Source organism: Eurosta solidaginis, chromosome X, assembly GCF_040869045.1.
Source record: "Eurosta solidaginis isolate ZX-2024a chromosome X, ASM4086904v1, whole genome shotgun sequence".
Lineage (NCBI taxonomy): Eukaryota > Metazoa > Arthropoda > Insecta > Diptera > Tephritidae > Eurosta > Eurosta solidaginis.
Genome location: NC_090324.1, coordinates 13,459,015 through 13,485,067, shown reverse-complemented (window position 1 = coordinate 13,485,067; position 26,053 = coordinate 13,459,015). Strand labels below are relative to the sequence as shown.

Sequence of the window (26,053 nt, the reverse complement as noted above, 5' to 3'; positions counted from 1 at the left end):
TCATCATAATATTACATACCGAACATCGTCTGATGCAACAAATGGTCCGACAAGAGTTTCAAGTCCCACGAATAAAGCCGCAAATCAAAAAAATGCTATTTATGTATTTAATCTGCGCTATTCACAACAAGACATGTGCATCCAGGCATCCCTTTTTCCAGAACACTGCAATTTCGCTCCGCCCTTTACAATCACTAGTGTTGAATTTGCTGGGCCTCCATATATATGTCTTAAATGCTAGTACAGAAAGGGTATAAGTACTCGCAAACATTTTTGTTTCCGATAATTGATTGCATCTTAATTGTAATTTTTTCTTGTCACACCTATAGTGCCACAATCACAAAAATAATCTAGCGGTGCACCTCGACGACGGAGATTTCCTTTTAAAATAATAAGCGACCTTGGTACAACCTTCGTCGGAACTAAAGAAGCCACAGATAAAGAAATCGTCAAATTTGCGGAAGAAGTCTCCGAAGTAGTAGCGAATTATGCACACCAAGGTATTTACTGCCAGTCTCCCTTCCTAGCACCCCCATGTTGTTTTTCTTGTTGTAGCAATGTTTCGCCCCACCTAATAGCTGCGACCGATAACAAATTGTCATCAATATCCTCTAACGGGAGTCCAAGGAAATTTGCTGTTTCGACAGGGGTGGACCATAACGAAAGGGATGTTAGAGGCGCTGGTTCCACATTACAATTAAAGAAATGGTTGGTGTCATGTGGGGACACATTGCAAGCGGGGCATACATTTTGTATGTCGGGGTTGATTCTGGATATGTAAGAGTTTAACCTGTTACAGTATCCAGAACGAAGTTGAGCCAGAGTGACTCGCGTTCCCCTGGGGAGTATGCCTCTTCCGCAAGTTTTGGGTACTGTTCCCCTGGATTAACCGGGCAATTCCCGGCATAAAGGTCTCACGCCTGTTTGTGGAGTTCACCAAGGACCTGCTTGTGTTTTTTTGCTTCATACGGCTGAGTTCTCAGGTGCCGTATTTCCTCAAAATGCTTACGGAGATGACTCCTTAAGTCCCTAGGCAGCGTCCCTGGCTCATCGATCAGATGTCTGTTGGGATGCCCAGGTTTCTGGGTATTCAACAGGAACTGTTTGGTTAGCATCTCATTTCTCTCCCTGATGGGAAGTATTCTCGCCTCATTGTGTAGATGGTGTTCTGGGGACATAAGAAGACATCCCGTGGCGGTTCTGAGAGCAGTATTTTGGCAGGCCTATAGCTTCTTCCAGTGGGTAGTTTTAAGCCTTGGCGACCATATAGGGGACGCGTAGCACGCAAACGGCTGGCCAATTGCTTTGTATGTGGTAATGAGCGTTTCTTTGTCTTTTCCCCAAGTACTGCCAGCAATAGATTTGAGGATTTTATTACGGCTCTGGATTTTCGGAACAGTTGCGGCTGCGTTCTCATCAAAATATAGATCCTGATCAAACATCACACCCAAGATTTTGGGGTGTTGGACAGTCGGTAGCGTAGTGCCATCGACGTGGATGTTCAAAATGGTCGACATTTGGGACATCCGTGTTGTAAATAGGGTCGCGGATGATTTAGTCGGTGATAATGCCAGGTTTCGCGAGGCGAATAAACTGGAGAGATCAAGGAGGTAGCCGTTTATTTTGCAGCAAAAATCATCGATCTTTGGGTCCAAGCCTGTGGCCATTATTGTGCAGTCGTCGGCGTAAGAAACGATAGTAACTCCTTCTGATGGCGAAGGTAGTTTTGATATGTAAAAATTAAACAAAAGTGGGTATAGGACACCACCCTAAAGCACCCCTTGTTTAATTCTTCTTGGCTTTGATATTTCGTTTCTGAATTGCACCGATGCCTGGCGACCACCCAGATAATTTGCGGTCCACCTTTTAAGATATGGGGGAAGGGTAGACCCTTCCAAGTCTTGCAGTTACGTGCCATGGTTGACCGTATCAAAAGCTTTTGATAGGTCTAGCGCAACGAGTACTGTTCTATGGTGGGGCTTCTGATTTAAACCACAATTTATCTTGGTGCCAATGGCATTCAGCGCGGTGGTGGTGCTATGAGTTTTCTGAAGCCATGCTGATGACAGGCTTGCTGCAAATTTGCTTTGAAGTGGGGGAGCAAAATGGCTTCAAGCGTCGTGGCTACTGGCGATAGGAGAGGTATCGGGCGATATGACTCTCCTATGTTAGCTGGTTTCCCAGGCTTTGGCAGCGGTATCACCTTGGCCATTTTCCATTTTTCGGGTATGACAAAGGTGTAAAGAGACAGGTTGAAGGCATGTGCTAAATTTTTGAAACCCTCTTTCCCTAGGCTTTTAACCATCGGCATGGGTATGCCGTCTGGGCCCTCTGCTTTGGATGGTTTAGCATGACCGATAGCATCCTCAACCTCTTTAGCGGTGATGGTAATTTGTGAGGCGCTGAGCTTATGTTTACGTGCGTGTCTGTTGGCCCTCCGTCTATTTTCGTCGACCTTAGAATGCATTATGTATTGTCGGCAGAAAGCGCTAGCGTATTTTTTCGCATCCGACAGCACTTTGTCGCCAAAGGCGCTGGAGACTTTGTCATTGCTCCTAGACCGATTCGATAGGACTTTACAGTGGACCAAAGTTTACCTACACCGGCAGAGAGGTTACAACCGCTTAGGTGCTCCTCCCATTTCGCCCGCTTGTGTTCATCCACAAGTAATCTGATGCGTTGGTTTATATCCCTTATCGCCGGGATCGAGATGTCTTATAAGGTCACATTCTCTCGCTAAACTTGCGGCCTCCGCCAGTAAGTGGGGCCGAAGTTCGGGAATTCTACCGGCGGGAATGAAACGAGCCGAGGCGGGTTCAATAACCTTGCGGAAAGCACGCTCCCCTTGGCGGGCATCAGTTGGGATAAGGAGGGCTGTCTGTAAAGGATTTGTATTCGTCCCGCTTTCCTTTTTTAAAGTTAATGAAAGTGCGTTTTTCTGCTACGAAGAAGTATAGACAAGTGGTCGGATGCCAATGTTACCATCGGCTGCCAGTTGACCCAATTAACGAGTTCTGCACTCACAATTGAAATATCCGGCGAACTGTGACAGCTTCCTATCATATGTTTGAGGGCGTCTCCGTTTATAGTGCAGAACGTCGTTTCTTCTATTTGATCGGCTAACATCTCACCCCTACTGTCCATCCGCAAGTTTGAATGCCATAGACCGTGATGGGCATTGAAATCGCCTAAGATAATGCGATTGTTTCCAGTGAGTACGCCGCTGATATCAGGGCGGTATCCACTGGTGCAACAGGTGACAGGAGGGATGTAGATGTTGATGATTTCTAAATTTGCATCGCCTGACCGGACAGATAATCCTTAACGTTCTAAGACGCTGTCCCTGCGATCGATGTCGGGATCAACTATATGATATTGCACAGTGTGGTGTATGATAAACGCGAGGCCGCCTCCATTTCCGCTCTCGCGATCTTTTGTTTGGACATTATGCCCAGAACAGGTCTGCAAAGCAGATCTTGCTGTGAGTTTAGTCTCTTGAATCGCAGCAATATGTATGTTGTGCGGCTTCATGAAGTCGACTATCTCCGTGATCTTTTCAGTTAATCCGTTCAGAATTCTGAAGTGCATAGACGTGACGGGTGACTACGCCTGCGAATAAGTGACGGGTGACTACGCCTGGGTTGTGGAAGGCCAGAACACGATTGCTGTTGAGGCCCTAGGACTAGACGTCCTTGGGTAAGCATTGGGGTACCCGGTGTATTTGGGCATGCGGCCTGGCAACATGGCGCAATGAACCCGTCGGGGGGTTGCCGTCGCGGAGACCAGAACATCTAGGAAAGTGGCACCGTCCATGGCAGGAGCTGCATTGGGCGGATGTCGTAAACGTATATATTCTGTGCTGGCAAACGGTGTAAAGAGAGATAGGGACTAAGAGTATATTTCCCTGACCTACACAATTGCTGCCGGAAAAGAGGGGGGAAGAAGACGGGGCAGGGGCTGATGCTCGGCATTGCTCCCGACTCTACTACGGAGATTGTAGGTATGAGTGGGTGCAGCCGTTTGAGTTGGTGGCACCGTGGGGCGCGTGCAACAGCGGGTACTTGTTGTGGCTTGCTGAGCAGCGGGGCTGCTGGAAGGTAGCGGGGGCGCTGAGGAGCAGACTACAGGACGTCCTAGGACGTGAACAGCAAGGAGCCACAAAAGATTTATAAAATGTGCGTAGACGTCGACGAGACACACTGACAAGAGTATGACCGTCCTTAAAAGATTCTTTTACGGCAGATGCAACAAAACAAATTCTCAGGACCGGGGTCAAGAAACGGACCCGGATTAGGTTCGATACCTTACCGGATCAAGAGAATATGGAGCAGTCCCGCTGCAAGGAGCTGCTGGGAGGATGACAATTTGTGGGAGGGACGCAACAAATTAAATGGGGTTACACTGAAATGGCAGTCCCTGGTCGGGAAAAATTCCGAGTCGCCCCGGTACATAGAACCGACGGCCTTGGGAAGCGCCCCCATCTGGGTGATCTATGGGAATCAGCAGTAAAGAGTTTTAAAAGGCATTTCAAAAGATTCGCTGGATTTCAAAATTTAGTTTAAAGAGTTTACAACATCACTTACTCGAATTTTAGCTGTTCTTAATTCAATTAATTGTCCTGAGCGCTCACAAGATTACTCCGCTTTAACAGCCCATGCATCTGGGGACTTCCTAATAGGAGCACTACTTTTTCCATTCAGGAGCCTAGCGATGACGCGTCCTTCCAATGTCTCTCTCTATCTGATATGCGGATCGGATGCATAGAATGGGTGTATCGTGAATCCGATAGTCATATTCGTTTAATAGACCTTCGAACTCAAAAATGTCTTTTTTCCGACCGCGCCGAATGTTGAATAAAACCATTACACCAAAAATAAAATCTATAAGGCGCGAGCTGAATAACTCCAGAGTAATAAAGATATAAAATATAATAGAACAACACTTTGCTTTACCCAATCTGCTTACTTACGTCCAGCATGCAACCCTTATAGAGAACGAACTCTCTTTCTCTCCCTACAAATGCCGGGGCTTAAATCCGCTCACCAAATGGCTGCTCCAAAACCAGCCCCTCCAAACCCTTCCCCGGAGTAGGCAAACTCATCACGCCCAGCCAAACACGAGCTCCCAAAACTCACCCCTTCTCTTTACGATATGGGTTGTACGCTTGCAGCCACTACAGCGTCAGTAAGTGGCCGCTGCGTATAATTATTGCCTCATTGTCCTGCAGACCGCAGCATCATGAACGTAGGAAAATGTGTGCAAGATATTCCAACATCCACGCACACATAAAGAATGTAGCATAAACACAAAAGGAACTGAACATTCATGCATAAGTACAAAGAAGCATGATAAATTTTCAATCCTTGAATCAATAAATTGTGGACACAACTCTTGCACCCACTATAAATTGTTAACATTTTATTTTCGAAAATTCGCTTGATACCATTGCTGAAAATCAAAAACGTACAAGTACCGAGAAACTCCTTAGACCTAAGAATGTATATTTAATATTTTTTTTAAATAAAGGTTACTTACACACCAGAAAAAATACATGAATAAAGTTTGTTGAACAATAGATTCAGATTTAGGATTATATCTAGGGGCACACTAACAATACAAATTCCGCTGCATCCATTCTTTACGCTTTGTTATAAACAAAAAAAGTTAAGCTTAAGGTTGAAACTAAAGCACTTGGGGCTATGGCATCACACCTACCATATTTTTTAGTTTAGGGGATATGTAGAGGATGAGATTGAATGTACAAACATATTTATTTCATCCATACATTTACTTCATCCTCATTTTGACCCAATATTTGCTTAGTAGGTGGAAATTGATGGTAAGCACTTACCTGAGTTTGCAGTCGTGTTAATCCTCGTATCCAGAGTATTTGCCCAGCTCGTGGTTTTTTATCGGAATCTATTGAGTCGAAGCGTTCTTCCCCCAAATGCATGCCATCGGTATATTCTTCAGGGTGTCCACGACCCCATCTGTAAGTAAATAGTTGAACAAATGCATTATATAAAAAATTGCCAATTCACAGTTTGCACTCAACATGTAAACACTTCTTCAATTCAAAATTATTTTATAAGCCAATCAGTTCGCCCCAAGTTCGCGTGATAGTTAAAAAATACCTGTATGTGTACCTACAAATACAAGACGAGCTACACGGCCGTGAAAAGCGACCCATTTGGGAAGAATAATTTTGACGAGTGCAAGATCAAGGTTCAGGTCTTTCTAACAAATAAATCTGTTTGGAAGTACTTGAATAGCACGTGTACAACATAAAATTAACCTCTTCATAAAGTTGTCGAATGGGAGTCAGAGTACGCGCAGCCAAAACTGGTTTTGATTTTATCGATTACAAAGAAGGTAATTTTATTGCAGTCACGACTGAAAATTAGAAATGGCTAGGCTATGCGGATAAACTTCTGGTAACACTACGAACTTATTTAGTCTATTTGGGGTCCTTACAAACCGCAAAATTCAACCAAACCTAGGCTATGCGGAACCACATAAAAACATTTTTGAGCTATTTCCCTATGAAGCGACTTGTTTCTTCCTAATATTGGGGTTCTTATGACGGCTCAAGGTCCAAATTAAAACAAAAAACGTTAATTTTAGGTACATTTCGTAACCATCATCAGGGCACTATAAACCATATAAAAGCATAACAATTTATTCGTTTGTTTGTTTTTTCCTTATTTTCTTATAAACATTAATAATTACAATGTATTACAATGTAAATTTATAATTAAATAATAAAATAGATAATGGCATTAAATGCTCATTTAATGAGCAGTGGACATGCTATTTCCTCCATTCGGTATTCGATTTTTTTAAAATTCTTGTGGGACGTATTATGATAAACGAATTTAAGGCAATTCGTCTTATTTCCAATCTTCTACTAACGTTCGTATCGCTTAACTGTTGAAAAAATAACTCTAATATTTAATAATGCAAAATGGCCTTTATTAAATTACTTCACAATAACACTGATACTTCACAACTAATAGCTTGCTTAAATCAAACTTATTCGTCGTGCCTCAGCTGGTGCTGCTTTTATACTCTTAGGTTTCCTCGTTGCAATATTTCTAGGCGTTTTTATTTCTAGAATTTACTACTTGTTTACCAGCTATAAATTTCTCAGCTATAAGCTTCTCGCATATCTATATGCGCGTGTATATGTGAGTGATACTTCCACCGATTATTGCCTACTTTTGGGAGTATCTCATATATATGCATGTGTTTGTGCGTTTTATCTCCGCTGCTTGTACGGGCATATGTGTATACATAATGATTCATTTGTTTACGTACATACAAGTGTGGCAGCTTCATTTATTGTTGATGTGGCTTTATTTACTTAGTATCAGACTAGTGATCTGAGTATCACTTAGTGTCACTAATATTCGTCACACTGCCCTCCGCCGAAGTCTGATCGTCCCTATCAGACAAATCTGTCGACCTAACCGCTGTTAGCCTCTCCAAATGAACCACCCTTCTATTACGTGGTTTCCCAATTGTTTGTATGCGGTAGATGACATCACTGATGCTCTTCATAACTCTGCACGGGCCCTCCCAACTGCTCCAAAATTTGGATGGAACACCGTTTTGCCAGTGAAGATTGTATAACAGTACCAAATCTCCCTCCAAGAAACCTTCCGAATTTTTGTTCTTGTCAAACCTGTGTTTCGTCTTACTACTCATTACCCTGGTTCGTCCCCTCACACTCTGTTGATTGGCCAATGAACTACTTCGTAGGGTTAGATCTTGACGAACTGGCTTTGCATAATCAGTATCATGTTGACGTTTCACAAGAGTAGTGCGCGCTGGCTTGAAACCACCATTGAATTCTTTCTGGAAAATTCTTTCAGTCGTTTTAATGCATCCATTAGGGTTTGTCAATGCCAGTGTTTTTCTCGCAGGTACCATCGGTTTTGATTTGTTTGACCCATTTGTTCCATCAACCCTTGCCCGATCTGCTGCCTTTGACTTTTGTGGTTTTTTTAGAATCTCTTTCACCAGCACTTACTTCTGAAACCTTGCTCAAAACTGAAGTTAAGTGACACATCCTTGTTCTTATACTGCATAATCCTTCTCTGCATGTCGATCCTAGTCAACTATGAAATCCACTCCCCATATGACTTCAGCAACGATCTCTGCCACAACGAATTTGTGTAGAACCATGACCTCCCCAATTAAGACTTCACATACCACTTCTCAATGGAATTGGTTATACTCGCCAGTAATCGTACGCAATTTTGCTCCAGGTAATGGCTTTACACTCCTGTTGACCAAATCAGATCGGATTAAAGAATGAGATGCGCCCATATCTACAATCAGTACACGCGACCAACGTTGACAATCTTCTGATAAGATATTTTTTTAGAATTAAAAGCAAATGAATTTTACTACCTTAGGCACCACCCCAACAACTTACGCCGTATTATAATTTTAAGTATATTAGTCCATAATAAGCCATAGCCAAAATCTTTTTAAATTATAAAAGGAGCGTACGGCTGATAACATGTAAATCTTCATAGCAGATATATTCGATGATCAACTTAGATTTTGGTCAATTATAACTCTTAAATATTTGAAATTTGAGACAACTTCGATCTTAAAGCATATACTGACACAATTTATTGGCTCGTCAAAACTGAGTGTAGAGCTATGTTGAGAAAAATTATTAGCCTTTAATTGGTAGCCTGAAAGATAATATCTTTCCTTGCTGGTTCGTTTCCACATAAGTTAAATTACATTATTTTTTTCTGTTGCTTACCACGAGTTTATGGGTTGGGAACCAAACTCCTTACAAAAAACTTCGTGATTAATACCAGCCTTAAGATTAAAGGAATTTTCTGAAACATCTGCGCTGGCTAAGTCATCAGAAAAGGCTCAAACTTTACCAATTAGTGGCAATGAGAATGACGAATTTATGTAAATTAGAAACAAAATTGGCCCAAGAACAGAACCCTATGGCACTCCTAAGTCTATAGGTCTGGGTTCATTAAGATTATTATTAACTTTAACTTTCTGAACTCTGATCGTTAAGTTTGACTCAAACCAACTAAGAAAGTTACCCCGAAAACCTGCAGAACTAAGCTTATTCATTAAAATACTATGATCTACCATATCAAACGCTTTTGTTATATCTACAAAAAGACTAACACGGCTTTTTCTTTCGTCAACTCCTTTGTAAATAGAAGAACAAAAGTAAAAAAGAGCGTCTTCAGTTGACATTCCACACCTAAATGCAAACTGCATTGGGCTTAAAAAATTTATTTTACATAAATAAAATAAAATCATATTCTTTATTTATATATTTATTTATTTAAGTCAATGGTTTACAAACCTTTCAGACTAAGAATTAATATATAACAAAAAAGAAAAGCTAAGTTCGGGTGTAACCGAACATTACATACTCAGCCGCGAGCTTTGGAGACAAAATAAAGGAAAATCGCACGGAAGGAAAATGAACCTAGGATGACTCTAGAATGCGTTTGTACGATATGGGTATCAAATGAAAGGTGTTCGTGAGTATTTTAAAAGGAAGTGGGCCTTAGTTGTATAGGTGGACGCTTTTCGAGATATCGCCATAAAGGTGGACCAGGGGTGACTCTAGAATGTGTTTGTACGATATGGGTATCAACTGAAAGGTGTTAAAGAGTATTTTAAAAGGCAGTGGGCCTTAGTTCTATAGGATGACGCCTTTTAGAGATATCGCCATAAATGTGGACCAGGGGTGACTCTAGAATGTATTTGTACGATATGGGTATCAAATGAAAGGTGTTAATGAGTATTTTAAAAGGAAGTGGACCTTAGTTGTAAAGGTGGTCGCCTTTTCGAGATATCGCCATAAAGGTGGACCAGGTGTGACTCTAGAATGTGTTTGTACGATATGGGTATCAGCTGAAAGGTGTTAATGAGTATTTTAAAAGGCAGTGGGCCTTAGTTCTATAGGTGAACGCCTTTTCGAGATATCGCCATAAAGGTGGACAAGGGGTGACTCTAGAATGTGTTTGTACGATATGGGTATCAAATGAAAAGTGGTAATGAGTATTTTAAAGGGGAGTGGGCCTTAGTTCTATAGCTGAACGCCTTTTCGAGATATCGCCATAAAGGTGGACAGGGGTGACTCTAGAATGTGTTTTCACGATATGGGTATCAAATTTAAGGTATTAATGGGGTTTTCACAAGGGAGTGGCCCATAGTCGTATATGTGAATTTTGAGAATCGGCCAAAATGTGGACCAGTGTGACCCAGAACATCATCTGTCGGGTACCGCTAATTTATTTATATATGCAATACCACGAACAGTATTCCTGCCAGGATTCCTAGGGCTTTTGATTTCGCCCTGCAGAACTTTTCCATTTTCTTCTACTTAATATGGTAGGTGTCACACCCATTTTACAAAGTTTTTTCTAAAGTTATGTATACTTTGCGTCAAAAAACCAATCCAATCACCATGTTTTATACCTCTTTTCGTATTTTGTATAGAATTATGGAATTTTTTTCATTTTTCGAAATTTTGATATCGAAAAAGTGGGCGTGGTCATAGTCGGGTTTCGCCCATTTTTAATATCAAGATAAAGTGAGTTCAGATAACTACGTGAACTAAGTTTAGTAAAGATATATCGATTTTTGTTCAAGTTATCGTGTTAACGGCCGAGCGGAAGGACAGACGGTGGACTGTGTATAAAAACTAAGCGTGGCTTCAACCGATTTCGCCCATTTTCACAGAAAACAGTTACCATGATAGAAGTAACGCCTTTACCAAATTTCACATGGATTGGTAAATTTTTGATCGACTTATGGCATTAAAAGTATTCTAGACAAATTAAATGAAAAAGAGTGGAGCCACGCCATTTTGAAATTTTCTTTTATTTTTGTAATTTGTTGCACCATGTCATTACTGTAGTTGAATTTTGACATAATATACTTATATAATGTAAAGATATTCAATTTTTTGTTAAAATTTGACTTTAAACATTTTTTTTTAAAGTGGGTGTGTTCGTTATCCGATTTTGCTAATTTTTATTTGGTACCTTTAGTTTTCCGAGTAAGGCGAACTACCCGGGGTGGGAGGAAGTCCTCGATATAACACTAACATCTGACTCCCGGGAGCTTAAGGTAAGAAACTAGGAGGGTTCGAAAAAACTTTCCCTGTAGGATCACCGGTTGATCCTTTTCAACATAGACTGGGAAAAAGAAATAAGTCAGCCGCACAGAAACCCTAAACGGACGTCCTGGAGCATATTTGACAAGATAGTCAGTGATGGGCTCCATAAAAGTAGGACGCGTATTCAATCTACAGATAGTCTTGACGACCGAGTCCGGTCTCTGGAGAAAAGTTTTCAGGTTGCCTTTAAAGTCGCCTGCCCAATTTCTCGGAGCAAAAGGACCTTCCCACCGTGGTGGGACAAAAATCTCAGCGACCTGAGGTCAAATCTGAGGAGGTTCTCCAACGACTCTCACTTCAGGAACGATTTCCAGGAGTACGGGTCGGCTCTGAGGTAGTATAAGAAAACCATATGGAGAGCAAAGTCAAGCTCCTGGCGAGAACACTGCGAGTCGATTGAGTCCACGAAGGACTCAGCCAAGCTGGGAAAGATTCTTGCCAAGAGTCATTCAAACACGACTTTTGACAAGCGCGCCGATGGAACATGGGCAGGAACGGCGGCCGAGACTCTAAACATTCTTGTAGATGCTCACTTTCCGGATGGATCGGGGGAGGGAGTACGCGATACAGAGGCGGCACATCAGGAAATACCTGTTTGCCTCATAGACAACCTTTTAGCATAGAAAAAAATTGCCTGGGCAATAGATAGCTTCTCTCCATATAAATCACCGGGCGTGGATGGTATTCTACCTGTTATGCTGCAGAAGACTCAGAAATCTTGGGTTAAGGATCTAAAGGAGATCTTCGAGGCATGCATTCGTCTCAACCACATTACGGTCTCGTGGACGAAAACAAGGGTGATTTTCATCCCTACGGCCGACAGAAGGTGGCATGAAGTAGCCAAGGACTTTCGGCCAATAAGTATCACGCACTTTGCAGAGGACACCACAAAGGGAGGGGGAGGTGCTTTTACATCTGCTTTGGTTGATCACCATGAATGAACTCCTAAGAAAACTTAACGCAGAGGGGTTAAGATCGTGGCGATCTTGGTCTCTGGTCCTTTCCCCTCCGTAATGCGCGAAATCATGGAAAGGGCCTTGGCTAAACTCAGCAGGTGGGTGCAGGGATGTGGCCTTAGGTTAAATCCCGACAAGACGGACCTGGTTCTTTTTACGAGGAAGTACAAGCCACCTGCCTTCAGACTACTATTTTTAAACGACCAGCAACTAACCCTGTCATCGATTACCAAGTATCTGGGACTAACAATTCATTACAAGTTGAATTGGAAAGTATGCATCGAAGAGCGGGAACGAGACGGAAGCCCTGCATCGCCTTCTATGCCTATGCCTGTTCGGTAAGAAATGGGAACTCAAGCCAAGCATGGGACTTTGGATGTACGAGGCGGTGGTGCGACCTGTGCTTGACTATGTCTCCATAGTCTGGTGGGAAGCTCTAAGCAAGAGCTACAATCTCACCAGCCTGCAAAAAGTCCAGCGCACTGCGTGTGTTGGTGGCATAGGGGCCGGACGCACTTGCCCCAGAGCTGCTTTAGACCCCATTGTGCACCTGCTTCCGATCGACTTGCATATACTTTGTACATCGTCACAAACCGCACTGAGACTCAGGGAGTCTGGATGTTGGAACGATACTCAGAAAGGGCATAGTAGTATCTTAAGAAACTTCCGAATGATACATGTAGTACCGAGACAGGTTACTACTGAAGTTTGAGTACGGTTGTAGTACCGCCATTCCAAGCAGAACGAGTTGAAGAGAAACCCTGGCATAAGGGTCGACGACATCCATCTCGCTTCCCAAGGCCGTCGGTTTCGTTGCCAATATCTCGATTCAGTTGATAACGCTCACGTCGTTGGACCTATTCGACAAAATTCCAGCAAACCATCAAAACCTAAAAATTCAAACAAAGGTTATTCATTTGCGGTATCAAATATAACTTGTTCGGTATGCTCCAGCAACAGTCACAAAATACAAAGCTGCGTTCATTTCAAGGCTCTTAACGTATCACAACGCTTCGAACATGCAAAGAAAATGGGTCTTTGCATTAATGGCCCACTTCAGAATCGTCAACTACTATTTTGCCATCCGCCGTCCCCACCCACATGGACAATACATTGTCGGATCATATCATTCTCGCCACCGCTATGGTTTTGGTTCGTGGCGCTTCTGAAAATTATCGTCTTGGTCAAGCTTTATTGGACTCCTGCTCACAGGTAAATTTCATCACCGATGAGCTTTCGCAAAAGCTGACGCTACCACGCAGCAAACGCAACATCGAAATCCAAAGTATTGGTCACTCCTCTACTAATATTAAATATAAAACTTCTACCAATATTAAGTCGCAAGCGACAGGGTTTGAATTACCACTCACATTTTGCATTACTTCACATGTCGTATACCAACCCGAGCCGGAGATAGACACATCTTCTTGGCATATCCCATCGAACATCGTACTTGCTGATATTCAATTTTATAAAACAAAGAAAATCGATTTGCTTTTAGGAACAGAAAGTTTCTTCAGCCTACTTTCTGTAGGGCAAATTAAACTTGGTAGCAAATTTCCTATTTTACAGAAAACTCTTCTGGGTTGGGTTGTTTATGGACGCTATCGCTCGAGCGCGCTGAGTCGTTCAACACTAATTGCTTGTTAGCTTGCGAGGAATCAATCGATTCGAAATTGGAAAAACTGTGGCAAATTGAAGAAGTTTCAACCAAGGTTGACATGTGGACTCGAGAGCAGCATACTTGTGAAAAATTGTATAACGACATTGTCACTCGAAACAGTGGCGATCGGATTATAGTTAAAATTCCATTCAAAGGCTACCCTGCGTATATAGGTGAATCATTCCCAACAGCTTTGCGCAGATTTAATTCTCTAGAACGTCGGTTGGAACGCTCACCTAACCTCAAGTCACAATACGTCGCATTTAGGGATGAGTACCAAAGTCTAGGCCACATGGAAGTAGTCCCTTGCCCCAATGTCAACGAACCTCACTATTACATCCCGCATCACTACGCTTTGAAGCCGAACAGTACATCAACGAAATTGAGAGTTATGTTCGATGCATCTTGTCGAACTTCTTCGCAGAAATCGATAAATGGCATACAAATGGTTGGACCTACTATTCAAAGCGAGCTCGTAATTCTTTTACTGCGTTTTCGTTTACATCGTTTTGCGCTTACACCAGATATTGTCAAAATGTATAGGCAGGTGCTGGTCAGTCAGGAACATTGCCAGTTCCAATATATTTTATGGAGGAATTCGCCAAATCAAGATATCAAAACCTACCAGCTCAACACACTAACTTACGGATTGGCATCCGCACCTTATCTCGCTATACGCATTCTCAATTATCTCGCTTACCAATATCAGTCAAACTTCGTCACTGGTTCAAATATCGTCAAAGCATCATTTTACGTTGACGACTTGCTTTGTGGTGCTGACGCCATTGCCGAACTGTCGAGGATACAGGATGAGGTAACTGAACTGGCAAAATTAGGTGGATTTGATCTGGCAAAGTGGCATTCCAATCACCAGCGTTTTACTGACAAGGACTTAAATCTCGATACCTCTCTCACTAGTACTCTTGATCTCAAATGGGATCAAATATATTATAATTTTATTTTTTCGTTTCTTCCAAAGCAATCAAGAAAGGATCGTCTCACAAAAAGGACAATTGTTTCTACTGCATCGTCACTGTTCGACCCACTTGGACTCGTAGCACCAGTAATCGTTACCGCAAAAATTGTGGCTACTGAAACTCGACTGGGATGAGTCGGTTCCACAAAACATTCAATCAGCTTGGCAAGCATTCGTCAACAATCTCTCGGACTTTTCCTCAGTAAAGGTTCCCAGGTACTGTTTGTCTACTAATATTCAGTCTTTGCAAATACACATATTTTGTGATTCATCCATTCGCGCGTATGGCTGCGGAATTTACACGCGCATCGTAGATAACCCCGATGACCCCAACTAAACGACAGTCACTACCGAAGCTGGAGCTTTGTGGTGCACTATTACTTGCTCGACTCCATACAAATATAAAACCAATATTCTCTGATTATAATTTTGATACATTTCTTTGGAAATATTCGCAAATTGTACTTCACTGGCTCAAATTGCATTCGGCTCCACTTTCGGCCTTGTTGGTAACAGAGTTTCGGAAATGCAGGATTTGACTGCGGATGCTTATTGTAGACATGTACCAACGGAAAATAATCCAGCGGACATTGTGTTTAGAGGAAGTACACCATCTGACCTCGTAAATTCGATTTGGTTCTCTGGTCTCTGGTCACACTCGATAAATTCGGATTGATGCCAGAATGCTTCGGCTTTGCACAAAATTGAGGAAACCCCAAACAGAAGAATGAATTACACCGTGCATTGTTATGCATTGTATGGAATATTCAACAGCAACATTTCGCTGAAGACATTCGATTATTGCAAAGGGAGAAAAAGATAAGTGGCACATTGCGGAATCTAAACCCGTCCTTGGACACGACTCAAGGATTTAAATTGCTAAAGGTTGGCGGAAGACTTGAACTGGGTGATTTCCCAGACAGCCAAAAACACCCTATTTTGTTGCCGAGTAAGTGTGAATTCGTCACACGATACGTTCGATATCTTCACATCAAAAATTATCACGCTGGACCTAAAGCATTGGTTTCTTTAATTCGCCTACAATTTTAGATCGTCAACGCTCGTGAGCTCGCTAGACGTATTGTTCGGTCATGTATCCATTGCGTTAGGTACAAACCGAGATTACTTCAACACGTGATGGGAAATCTTCCTGTCGAACGTTTAAAACCATCACGCCCATTTTCTCGTTGCGGCCTAGATTTTTATATATATATATAATATATATCTTCGCATTAGGGGCAATGTACCGTACAAAGCCTACGTTGCAATTTTGGTATGCTCTGCAACAGAGGCAGTGCATATCGAAGTCGTTTCAGACCTATCTACAGACACATTTTTAGCTGCGCTTAAGCGAATGATTGGAGGAAGAGGTCTTCCATCAGACATTTTTTGCGACAACGCAACTAAATTCGTTGGTGCTTGCAGCAAACTTGCTGAATTGAAAGCATTCCTTTTCAAAAAAGAGCATCAAGGCACAATTACTAATTATTGCTCTAATGAATTTATAAATTTTCATTTTATTCCACCTAGGGCACCTCATTTTGGCGTCATGAATGCAAGGCTAACATACGAGGAGCTCACTACAGTATTGGTGGAAATAGAAGCAGTTCTCAACTCGCGACCTATCTCACCACTCTCGTCCGATCCCAGCTAGTTCGAAGCACTAACTCAGGTAACTTCATAACTGGCAGCGCTTTAAAGTCTCTACCTGAACAAATGGTAGTGGATAATCTTAACAATTTGGACAGATGGAACAAATAACTGCTTTAAAACAAATATTTTGGAAACGATGGTGGCATGAGTGTATAAGCGAACTTCAATCACGAACGAAATGGAACACTGAAAATGAGAATATCGCTAAAGACTCCATGGTTCTAATACATGAGGATAATACCGAATTGAAAGTCCTTTCAACGGGGCCTGAATGTTGAGTCATTGGTTGGGACACCCTGCCTAACTAACAGCTGTCGTGGTTCAATAATCTATTTAAATTCATTTACTTATAATTCCTATCATTTACTTGCTTTAAAACAGAGCCGGCCACACAAATAATGAAACAATTGCATAAGTGTGTGTAAAAATTGAGCGACAACTCCCCACAGTGTGCTAAAAGAAAACGTGGACTGTGAAATTTGACTTTGGCTATTTGATTTCAAGCTAATCCTAACTATATTTACTTATATTCGTATAACTAAGAACGCGGAGGTCGAGCTAGCTAGATAAAACTTTTTTATAAAAGAAGGTATGCAAAATTTACTTAAAAAAAATCACTTTTTCATTAAGAAAGAACTATAAAACAAAGCAAATGTAAAGATAGAAATATATATTTTCAAAACATAAAGTTATTCAATAAAAAAAAATTTATAAAAGTTAATAAAACTAACTAGAACGTATAAAAAGTTACTTATATTAAATTGTCAATATTAATATGTATGTTCAAAGGAACTTAATAATACTAAGTAAAACGTATCAAAAGTCACTTTATCATTGCAGCATGTTGTTTTTATTATGTGCCCAAAAAGTAGCGTTGACTTTTCCTTTTGCATTCACTGTTGATTTTAGTGAGTGACAAGCGAAAACAAACGATCGTGATCGCACTTCGTTAGTGCCTGTGTGAAAATACGAACTCAAATTGCACAATTTGCAACTTTTGGCCGGCTTTGCTTTAAAATGTACCTAACTGTCGCATTCCAATGTCTAGTTTAAGAGCATGAACAATCATACAAACATATCTGTACTTAAGTATTACTAAACAACTCGATGCTCCCACTACACATCATATGTATACACACACGCTTGTATGCTTACATATTTACATGCGTCAGAAAAATATCAAGAGTTGTCACCCGTTTTGCATCTTGTCTCGCTAGTGCATGGCTATGTATATACAAGCATACAAACGTGTATACTTTTATGCCTTACTTGAATTGTTATACCTCTGCTGAATTATGAAAATTATTAAATAGTTCGTCTAATGTTGACCACCAAGACGTGGCGTTTCATTTACGCGGAATTTATTTCTTTCTACTTGTTAATTGCACAGCCCATTTATTTCTTCGTCGTTGGTTTTTTTGGAATAGTTTTCCGTTCAAAGAAAACGCTTTTTGACCCCACAAGGACGGTCATACTCTTGTCAGTGTGTCTCGTGTAAGAGATGGTTGCATCGGACAGGTTGTTCTTGGCTAGATCCCAAAACCAGTCGTCCACGCAACTTCTATAAATCTTTTGTGGCTCCTTGCTGTTCACGCAGTAGTCTGCACCTTAGCGCCCTCCCCCCCCCCCCCCCCCAACTACCTTCCAGCAGCCCCGCTGCTTAGCAAGCCACAACAAGTACCCGTTGCTGCTTGCGCCCCAAGGCGCCACCAACTCATACGGCTGCTCCCACTCATACCTACAATCTCAATAGTAGAGTCGGGAACAATGCCGAGCATCAGCCCCTGCCCCCGTCTCCCCCCTCCCCTCCTATTTTCCGCCATCAATTGTGTAGGTCAGGGAAACAGACTATTAGTCCCTACTTCCCTTTGCACCGTTTGCCAGCACAGAATATATATGTTTGCGACATCCGTCCAATGCAGCTCCTGTCATGGACGGTGCCACTTTCCTAGATGTTCTGATCTCAGCGACGGCAACCCCTCGACGGGGTTCATTGCGCCATATTGCCAGGCCGCATACCCCAATACATGGGGTACTCCAATGCTTACCCAAAGCCGTCCAGTCCCAGGGCTACAACAGCAGTTGCGTCCTATCCTTCCACAACACAGGCGTAGTCACCCGTCACTTACTCCCAGAGTGGCTACGTCTCCCCATATGCACTTCAGAATTCTGCAGTTAAACTGTAATGGGTTAACTGGGAAGATCACGGAGACAGTCGATTTCATGAAGCAGCACAACATCCGCATTGCTGCGATTCAAGAGACTAAACTCACAGCGAGATCTGCACTGCAGACCTGTTATGGGTATAATGTCCACAGAAAATATCGCGAGAGCGGAAATGGAGGCGGCCTCAGGTTTATCATACACCACTCTGTGCAATATCATATATTTGATCCCGGCATCGACCGCAGGGACAGTGTCTTAGAACGTCAAGGCATATCTGTCCGGTCAGGCGATGCAAGCCTAGAAATCATCAACATCTAAATCCCTCCTGCCACCTGTTGCCCCAGTGGATACCGCCCTAATATCAGCGCCTTACTCTCTGGCAACAATCGCATTATCATAGGCCTGTGTGTGCCCATCACGATCTATGGCATTCAAACTTGCGGGCGGACAGTAGGGGTGAGATGTTGGCGGATCAAATAGAAGCAGACGATGGTAACATTGGCATCCGATCGCCTGCCTATACTTATTTCGCTCGAGCGTACCGCCGACTTCATCGTCAAGAAAAACGCACTTTCATAAACTTTAATAAGGGAAAGTGGGACGAATACAAATCCTTCACAGACAACCGCTTTGCTGCCCTCCCTATCCCGACTTATGCTCGCCAAGGGGAGCGTGCTTTCTGCAAGGTCATTGAATACGCCTCGCCACGTTTCATTCCCGCCGGTAGAATTCCCGAAATTCGGCCCCACTTCCCGGCGGAGGGCGCAAATTTAGCGAGAGAACGTGACCTTATAAGACAGCTCGATTCCGGCGACCCCCAAATAAGGGATATAAAGCAACGCATCAGATTGCTTGTGGATGAATACAAGCGGGCGAAATGGGAGCAGAACCTAAGCGGGTGTAACCTCTCTGCGGGGGTGGGTAAAGTTTAGTCCACCGTAAAGTCCTTTCGAATCCGTCTAGGCACAATGACAAAGTTCCCCTCGCCTTTGGCGATAAAGTGCTGTCGGATGCAAAAAAATGCGCGAGCGCTTTCTGCCGACAATGTATAGTGCATTCTACGGTCGAAAAAGATAGACGGAGGGTCAACAGACACGCACGTAAACATAAATCCAGCGCGTCACCAACTACCATCACCGCCAAAGAGGTTGAGGATGCCATCGGTCATGCTAAACCATCCAAAGGAGTGGGCCCAGATGGCATAGCCATGCCGATGCTTAAAAGCCTAGGGAAAGAGGGTTTCAAATATTTAGCACATATCTTCAATCTGTCTCTTTCCATCTTTGTCATACCTGAAAATGGAAAATCGCCAAGGTGGTCCCGCTACTAAAGCCTGGGAAACCAGCTAACATGGGAGAGTCGTATCGCCCGATATCTCTCCTATCGCCAGTAGCAAAGACGCTTGAAGCATTTTGTTCCCCTAATTCAAAGCAAATTTGCAGCTAGCCTGTCATCAGCATGGCTTCATAAAACTCCATAGCACCACCACCACGCTAAATGCCATCTGCACCCAGATAAATTGCGGTTTAAATCAAAACCCCCACCATAGAACAGTACTCGTTTCGTTAGACCTATCAAAAGCTTTTGATACGGTCAACCATGGCACGTTACTGCAAGACCTGGAAGGGTCTACCCTTCCCACATGTCTTAAAAAGTGGACCGAAAATTATCTGGGTGGTCGGCAGGCATCGGTGCAAATTAGAAATGAAACATCAAAACCAAGAATAATTAATCAAGGGGTGCCACAGGGTGGTGTCCTATCCCCACTTTTGTTTAATTTCTACATATCTAAGCTACCTCCGCAACAAAAAGGGGTTACTATCGTTTCCTACGCCGATGACTGCACAATAATGGCCACAGACCCAGGCCCACAGATCGATGAACTTTGCAACAGAATAAACGGCTACCTCCCTGATCTCTCCAGTTTTTTCGCTTCGCGAAACCTGGCATTATCACCGACTAGATCCTCCGCGATCTTACTTACAACCCATTTTGAACATCCACGTCGCACAGTGGCGCCTTTTGAGTTTTTTCTTTGCAAAAATCATAAATTTTGAACCAATGAAGATATTTAAAAATTTAAAATGCAAATGAAAGCTAATTATTTGGAGTTTTATTGTGTGAAAGCTCAGAATGTCACATATACAGGGTGCTTCAAAATTCGTCAAAATCGAAAATTTTTAGAAAAATGCAAAAACAAAATGTTTTTAGTAAAAAATAAAAAAAATTAAATAAGATTTGTCTTATAATGACGTATTTAAGCATTAAATAAGATAAACTAATGATTTTGATAAGATAGCGTGGCACTGCCTGATAAAAAGTTATATATAAGTAGTCACGTAATCAATAACTACCAAAATCGATAGACGTATTGTTTCTTATAAATGGCAATACTCTTATAAAACTCAAATGTCCTTTTTGGTGCCACAATAACAAGGTGCTTCAAAATTCATCGTAAAATTTTACATGTTTTTGTTTTTAATTTACAAGCCAAATATATATTTTATCAATAACTAAAAGTTATTGAAAGTGGTTCAATGAAATTTTATTTGAGCTAAAGATTAAACAGCCAACGAATTTTGGAAAAGGGGAGGGGCACTGCCCATTTATGCTAAAAAGTTTGATCTTAGTAACCGCTTTACCAATTTGTACCAAACTCGATTGACCTATTGATTTCTATAAAAATTTAATACTCGTTTGAAGGCGAAATGCCTAAGCTCTAAAATAAATTTGATAAACTTTAGAGAAATGCAATAACGAAAAGTATATATTTATAAAGTACTAAATTAATTAATTCTTTTATTTGAAATAAAAAATTAACTTGTACATAGATATCTTATTTTTCACTAAAGTAGCCAAATTGATTAGTAAATCTCTTTTTCATTGTTGTGATAAAAAGTGAGAAACTTATTTTATCTTAACATAGTCATCGTCACTGGAACATATATCTAACAAAGCAACCATTTATAAGCTATACGCATCTGTAAGATCTTTTTGTGTTCTTACATACCTCACAGATGATATGGCTGGATCAGGAGAGATTGCTAACTTGTTGAAAAGGTTTTGTCTAACTCGTGATACTTTGCAGATGTTTATACATCTATATCTTTTGTAGTCCTTGTTCTTAGATTCTTGAGCTTCTTCAGACAATTCTCCTAATGGTAAGCACTGATACTATATTAAATCTTTTCCATGTGCTAAAATTTTATGTACCGTTGGTGTAAGTTTCTTCTCAGGATACTTTTGATGCGGCAACTCTGTAATTTTAGATGCATATTCTCCAAATTTGGATCCATTAACTGGTTCATGGCAGTTTAAAATATTTAAAATTACTCCCAATCTTTTCACAATTTCGCTATCAACTCCTGTTATGCGAGCAGTCACTTCATCGTTTTCAAAAAATCTTGAGGAGTTACCATCATTTGTATTTCCGTATCCATACTTTGGACAGTCAACTCTAAGGCCAATCTATTTATAGAATGCATCCTGAATAATTTTTTTTCTCCTGTTTTGTTTCTTCTTACATGTTGTATTGTCGTTGAAAACTTCTCCTTGGTGTGGTAGTGTATAAGCCAGCTTCAAAACAAATTCCATATATTTTATCCTAGCATGCAGAGGAGATACTCCATACTCATAATTTAGTTCGTCAGTTATTGAATCATCAAGATTTTCAAAGTCCTTTTGGCTCTTCTTACAAATTGGACTTTTCATTGTAGATGTCGTATTTGTTATTAAATTCAAAGCTTTCCCATCGATCATTGTTAGAAGAAAATCATGCTTTATTGTGTTGACATTCCCCTCTTCACTTTCAATTATTGTTGGTTCTAATTTGGCAATTTGGTTTTTTATATCACTCATTGTAGCTTTTATGAGTTCCGAAGACCCCTTCTCGTATTTAAATAATATCGGGCGGCACAATATAGTTGATGACGGACGTGGATTTTTCCAATATTCTGAAGCTTCATCTTTTAGTCGTAATGGAAAAATAGAAGCCATAAACATATTACTATATGCAATTGTTTCATCGTCTACATTTATTCTTTGTTTATATGCGCTTTGCCCTGATGATCCATCACAGCCCCGCTTAGTTATCAATGCTAGCTCCTTTGGCAGTGATTTCAACTTTTCTTCAGTAAAACTTTGAAGGAGTCGTGTAGACGTATGATGCATTAGGTTTTGTAGCTCAATTTCAGCTGATACTTCGGTTATTTTGGGACTTGGAGGAACTGCCTCTTTCTTGGCTCGGGTAATTTTGTTGTATCCAGGAAAAATATCGGCATTCCGTTGCAATAATGACTTACGTAATATAATATATTTTTTCTTCGTTAAACCGAGATCTATAAACAGCGTCAAAGCTTCTTCGGGAGTGTATTTCCTAGATAGCGCATTTGGTGGTGTGGGAATTATATTTTTGATCCTCATCAGTCGCACTGGACTTGCTACGGCAACTGCTTCTGTTATATGAGACTTCACGTTTTCTTCGTCTTTTTTATATTTAATAGCCAGTGCTTCTGAAAGATGAGTCGTGGCCATAGCTTTTGTGGTATCAGACAGCTTCCTTTCCTTGTGTCGGTAGAACACTCTTCTATGGTTTTGTTGGTCTCCTTCTAGTTGGATTGGTTGACGTGCTAGGCGTTTCCTCGTCCAAAAAAGTTTTGTCAGCTAGCCACTTTTCATGCTTACTAAAAAATTTTGAATTGTTACGATAGACGTCATTCCATTTTCTTTCTATCATTATGTATTGTAAACCAATTTTTCTTCCAGGCCTTCCTTTTCTTTAATGCTTGTTTCATTGCCTAATTGTCTTATAATAGCCTCAACGAAGTCCCGTCTTGACTTTGTAGATTTATACACCGCAAATAGTTTCGAGTTTTCTAGATACATATTAGAATTGGTTTCGAGTGTATCTGACTAAATATTAAACTGTGAACTATATTTAAAAATACTATTCAATTTATTTAAGTAAACAGAAAAATTAGTTCTTTAATTTCCAAAAGACGAATGATAATGCGCATTGTATGATGGATAGCTTTATGTACCTACTCAAAATAGTAAAATGAATTTCAGGCGTATAATTCGTAACTAAAAAAATGTATGTTGTTAACAAGTTCCAATAAAAAAAACGACCTTACCGCCGTACTGAATTATATAGAACTGCTCAGGCGTGTATTTATGCCCAAGGTTGTTTAACTTTATTTGATGTAAAAAGTGAAGTTGCAGCTGGACCCAGGTAGACTTTATGAATTTAGGTAACTGAATATTTCACAAATAACTACTGTTAATTTGACGGAGCACATATTTAAAATTTTTTTTTTTTGCCATCAAAGTTTTAAAAAGGGCCTAAAAATAGGCATTTCGAAAAACAGGTATGTATATCCGCCAACTTTTACCAAAAAAAAAAACTATTTACTCACAAAACCATTTTAAATACAACGAAAAAGAAGAAAAATTTAAAATTTTTCCCAATGTTGAAAATTGGCCATTTTTGAGCGGCTCTACCTGGTAAATTATAATTTTCTGTGAAAAACAGTTATATATTCTTGATCCCTGGAAAATTCTCTATTAGAAACATGTACTAGATTTAGCGAACGCTTTCATGATTTTTTTGATTTTTGCCATGCTTTAACGGAAGAGGCGCCACTGTGCGTCGATGGCACTACGCTACCGACTGTCCTACACCCCAAAACCTTGGGTGTGACGTTTGATCAGGATCTACATTTTGGTGATCACATAGCCGCAATTGTTCCGAAAATCCAGAGCCATAACAAAATCCTCAAATCCCTTGCTGGCAGTACTTGGGGAAGAGACAAAGAAACGCTCATTACCACATACAAAGCAATTGGCCAGGCAATTACGTGCTACGCGAGAATACTCCCCATCAGGGAGAGAAATAAGATGCTAACCAAACATTTCCTGTTGAATACCCAGAAAACTGGGCATCCCCATATACATCTGATTGATGAGCCAACACTGCCTAGGGACTTAAGGAGTCATTTCCATAAGCATTTTGAGGAAATATGGCACCTGAGAACTCAGCCGCATGAAGCAGGAAAACACAAGCAGGTCCATAGTGAACTCCACAAACAGGCGTCGGCCCTTTATGCCAGGAATTTCCCGGTGAATCCAGCACTCAAAGAACAATACCCTAAACTTGCAGATGAGGAACGCACACTCCCTATGGAAACGCGAGTCACTCTAGCTCAACTTCGATCTGGATACTGTAACAGGTTAAAGTCTTACGTATCCAGAATCAACCCCGACGTACAAAATGTATACCACGCTTGCAATGTGTCTCCACATGACACCAACCATCTCTTTAATTGTAATGTGGAACCAACGCCTCTAACACCCCTTTCATTATGGTCCACGTGCCCCCGTCTTTTCCCCCTCTTTTCCGGCAGCAATTGTGTAGGTCAAGGAAACAGACTCTTAGCCCCTACCTCCCTTTGCACCGTTTGCCAGCACATAATATATATGTTTACGACATCCGCCCAATGCAGCTCCTGCCATGGACGGTGCCACTTTCCTAGATGTTCTGGTCTCCGCGACAGCAACCCCGACGGGTTTCTTGCGCCATGTTGCCAGGCCGCATAGCCCAATACACCGGGTACCCCAATGCTTACCCAAGAACGTCCAGTTCCAGGGCCACAACAGCAGTTGCGTCCTAGCCTTCCACAACCAAGCCGTAGTCACCCGTCACCTACTCCCCGAGTGGCGACGTCTCCGCCTATGAACTTCAAAATTCTGCATTTAAACTGTAATGGATTAACTGGGAAGATCACGGAGATATTCGATTTCTTGAAGCCGCACAGCGGAATTCTGCAGTTAAACTGTAATGGATTAACTGGGAAGATCACGGAGATAGTCGATTTCTTGAAGCGGCAAAACATCCGCATTGCTGAGATTCAAGAGACTAAACTCGCAGCAAGATCTGCACTGCAGACCTGGTCTAGATATAATGTCCACAGCAAAGATCGCGAGAGCGGAAATGGAGGCGGCCTCGCGTTTTTCATACACCACTCTGTGCAATATCATATATTTGATCCCGGCATCGACCGCAGGGACAGTGTCTTAGAACGCCAAGGCGTAACTGTTCGGTCAGGCGTTGCAAACCTAGAAATCATCAACATTTACATCCCTCCTGCCACCTGTTGCCCCAGTGGATACCGCCCTAATATCAGCGCCTTAATCAATAGCAACAATCGCATTATCTTAGGCGATTTCAATGCCCATTACGATCTATGGCATTCAAACTTTCGGGTGGAGAGTAGGGGAGAGATGTTGGCGGATCAAATAGAAGAAACAACGTTCTGCAAAATAAACGGAGACGTCCCAACGCGTATGGTAGAAAGCTGTCACAGTTCGCCGGATATTTCAGAACTCGTAAACTGCGTCAACTGACAGCCGATGGTAACATTGGCATCCGACCACCTGCCTATACTTATTTCGCGCGAGGC

The 26,053-nt window shown here is 41.6% G+C and overlaps 1 protein-coding gene across 10 annotated transcripts in view; it reads right to left on the bottom strand.

Moving 5' to 3' along the window:
- The window catches only part of LOC137234572 (plasma membrane calcium-transporting ATPase 2-like), a 2,440,841-nt gene that overhangs the window by 731,205 nt on the left and 1,683,583 nt on the right, over positions 1–26,053 (bottom strand). For all 10 annotated transcript variants that reach the window (XM_067758033.1, XM_067758039.1, XM_067758029.1 and 7 more), the window contains one exon: positions 5,852–5,990. In XM_067758033.1, coding sequence (XP_067614134.1) covers positions 5,852–5,990 — 139 coding nt within the window. The remainder of the gene's footprint in view (positions 1–5,851; positions 5,991–26,053) is intronic.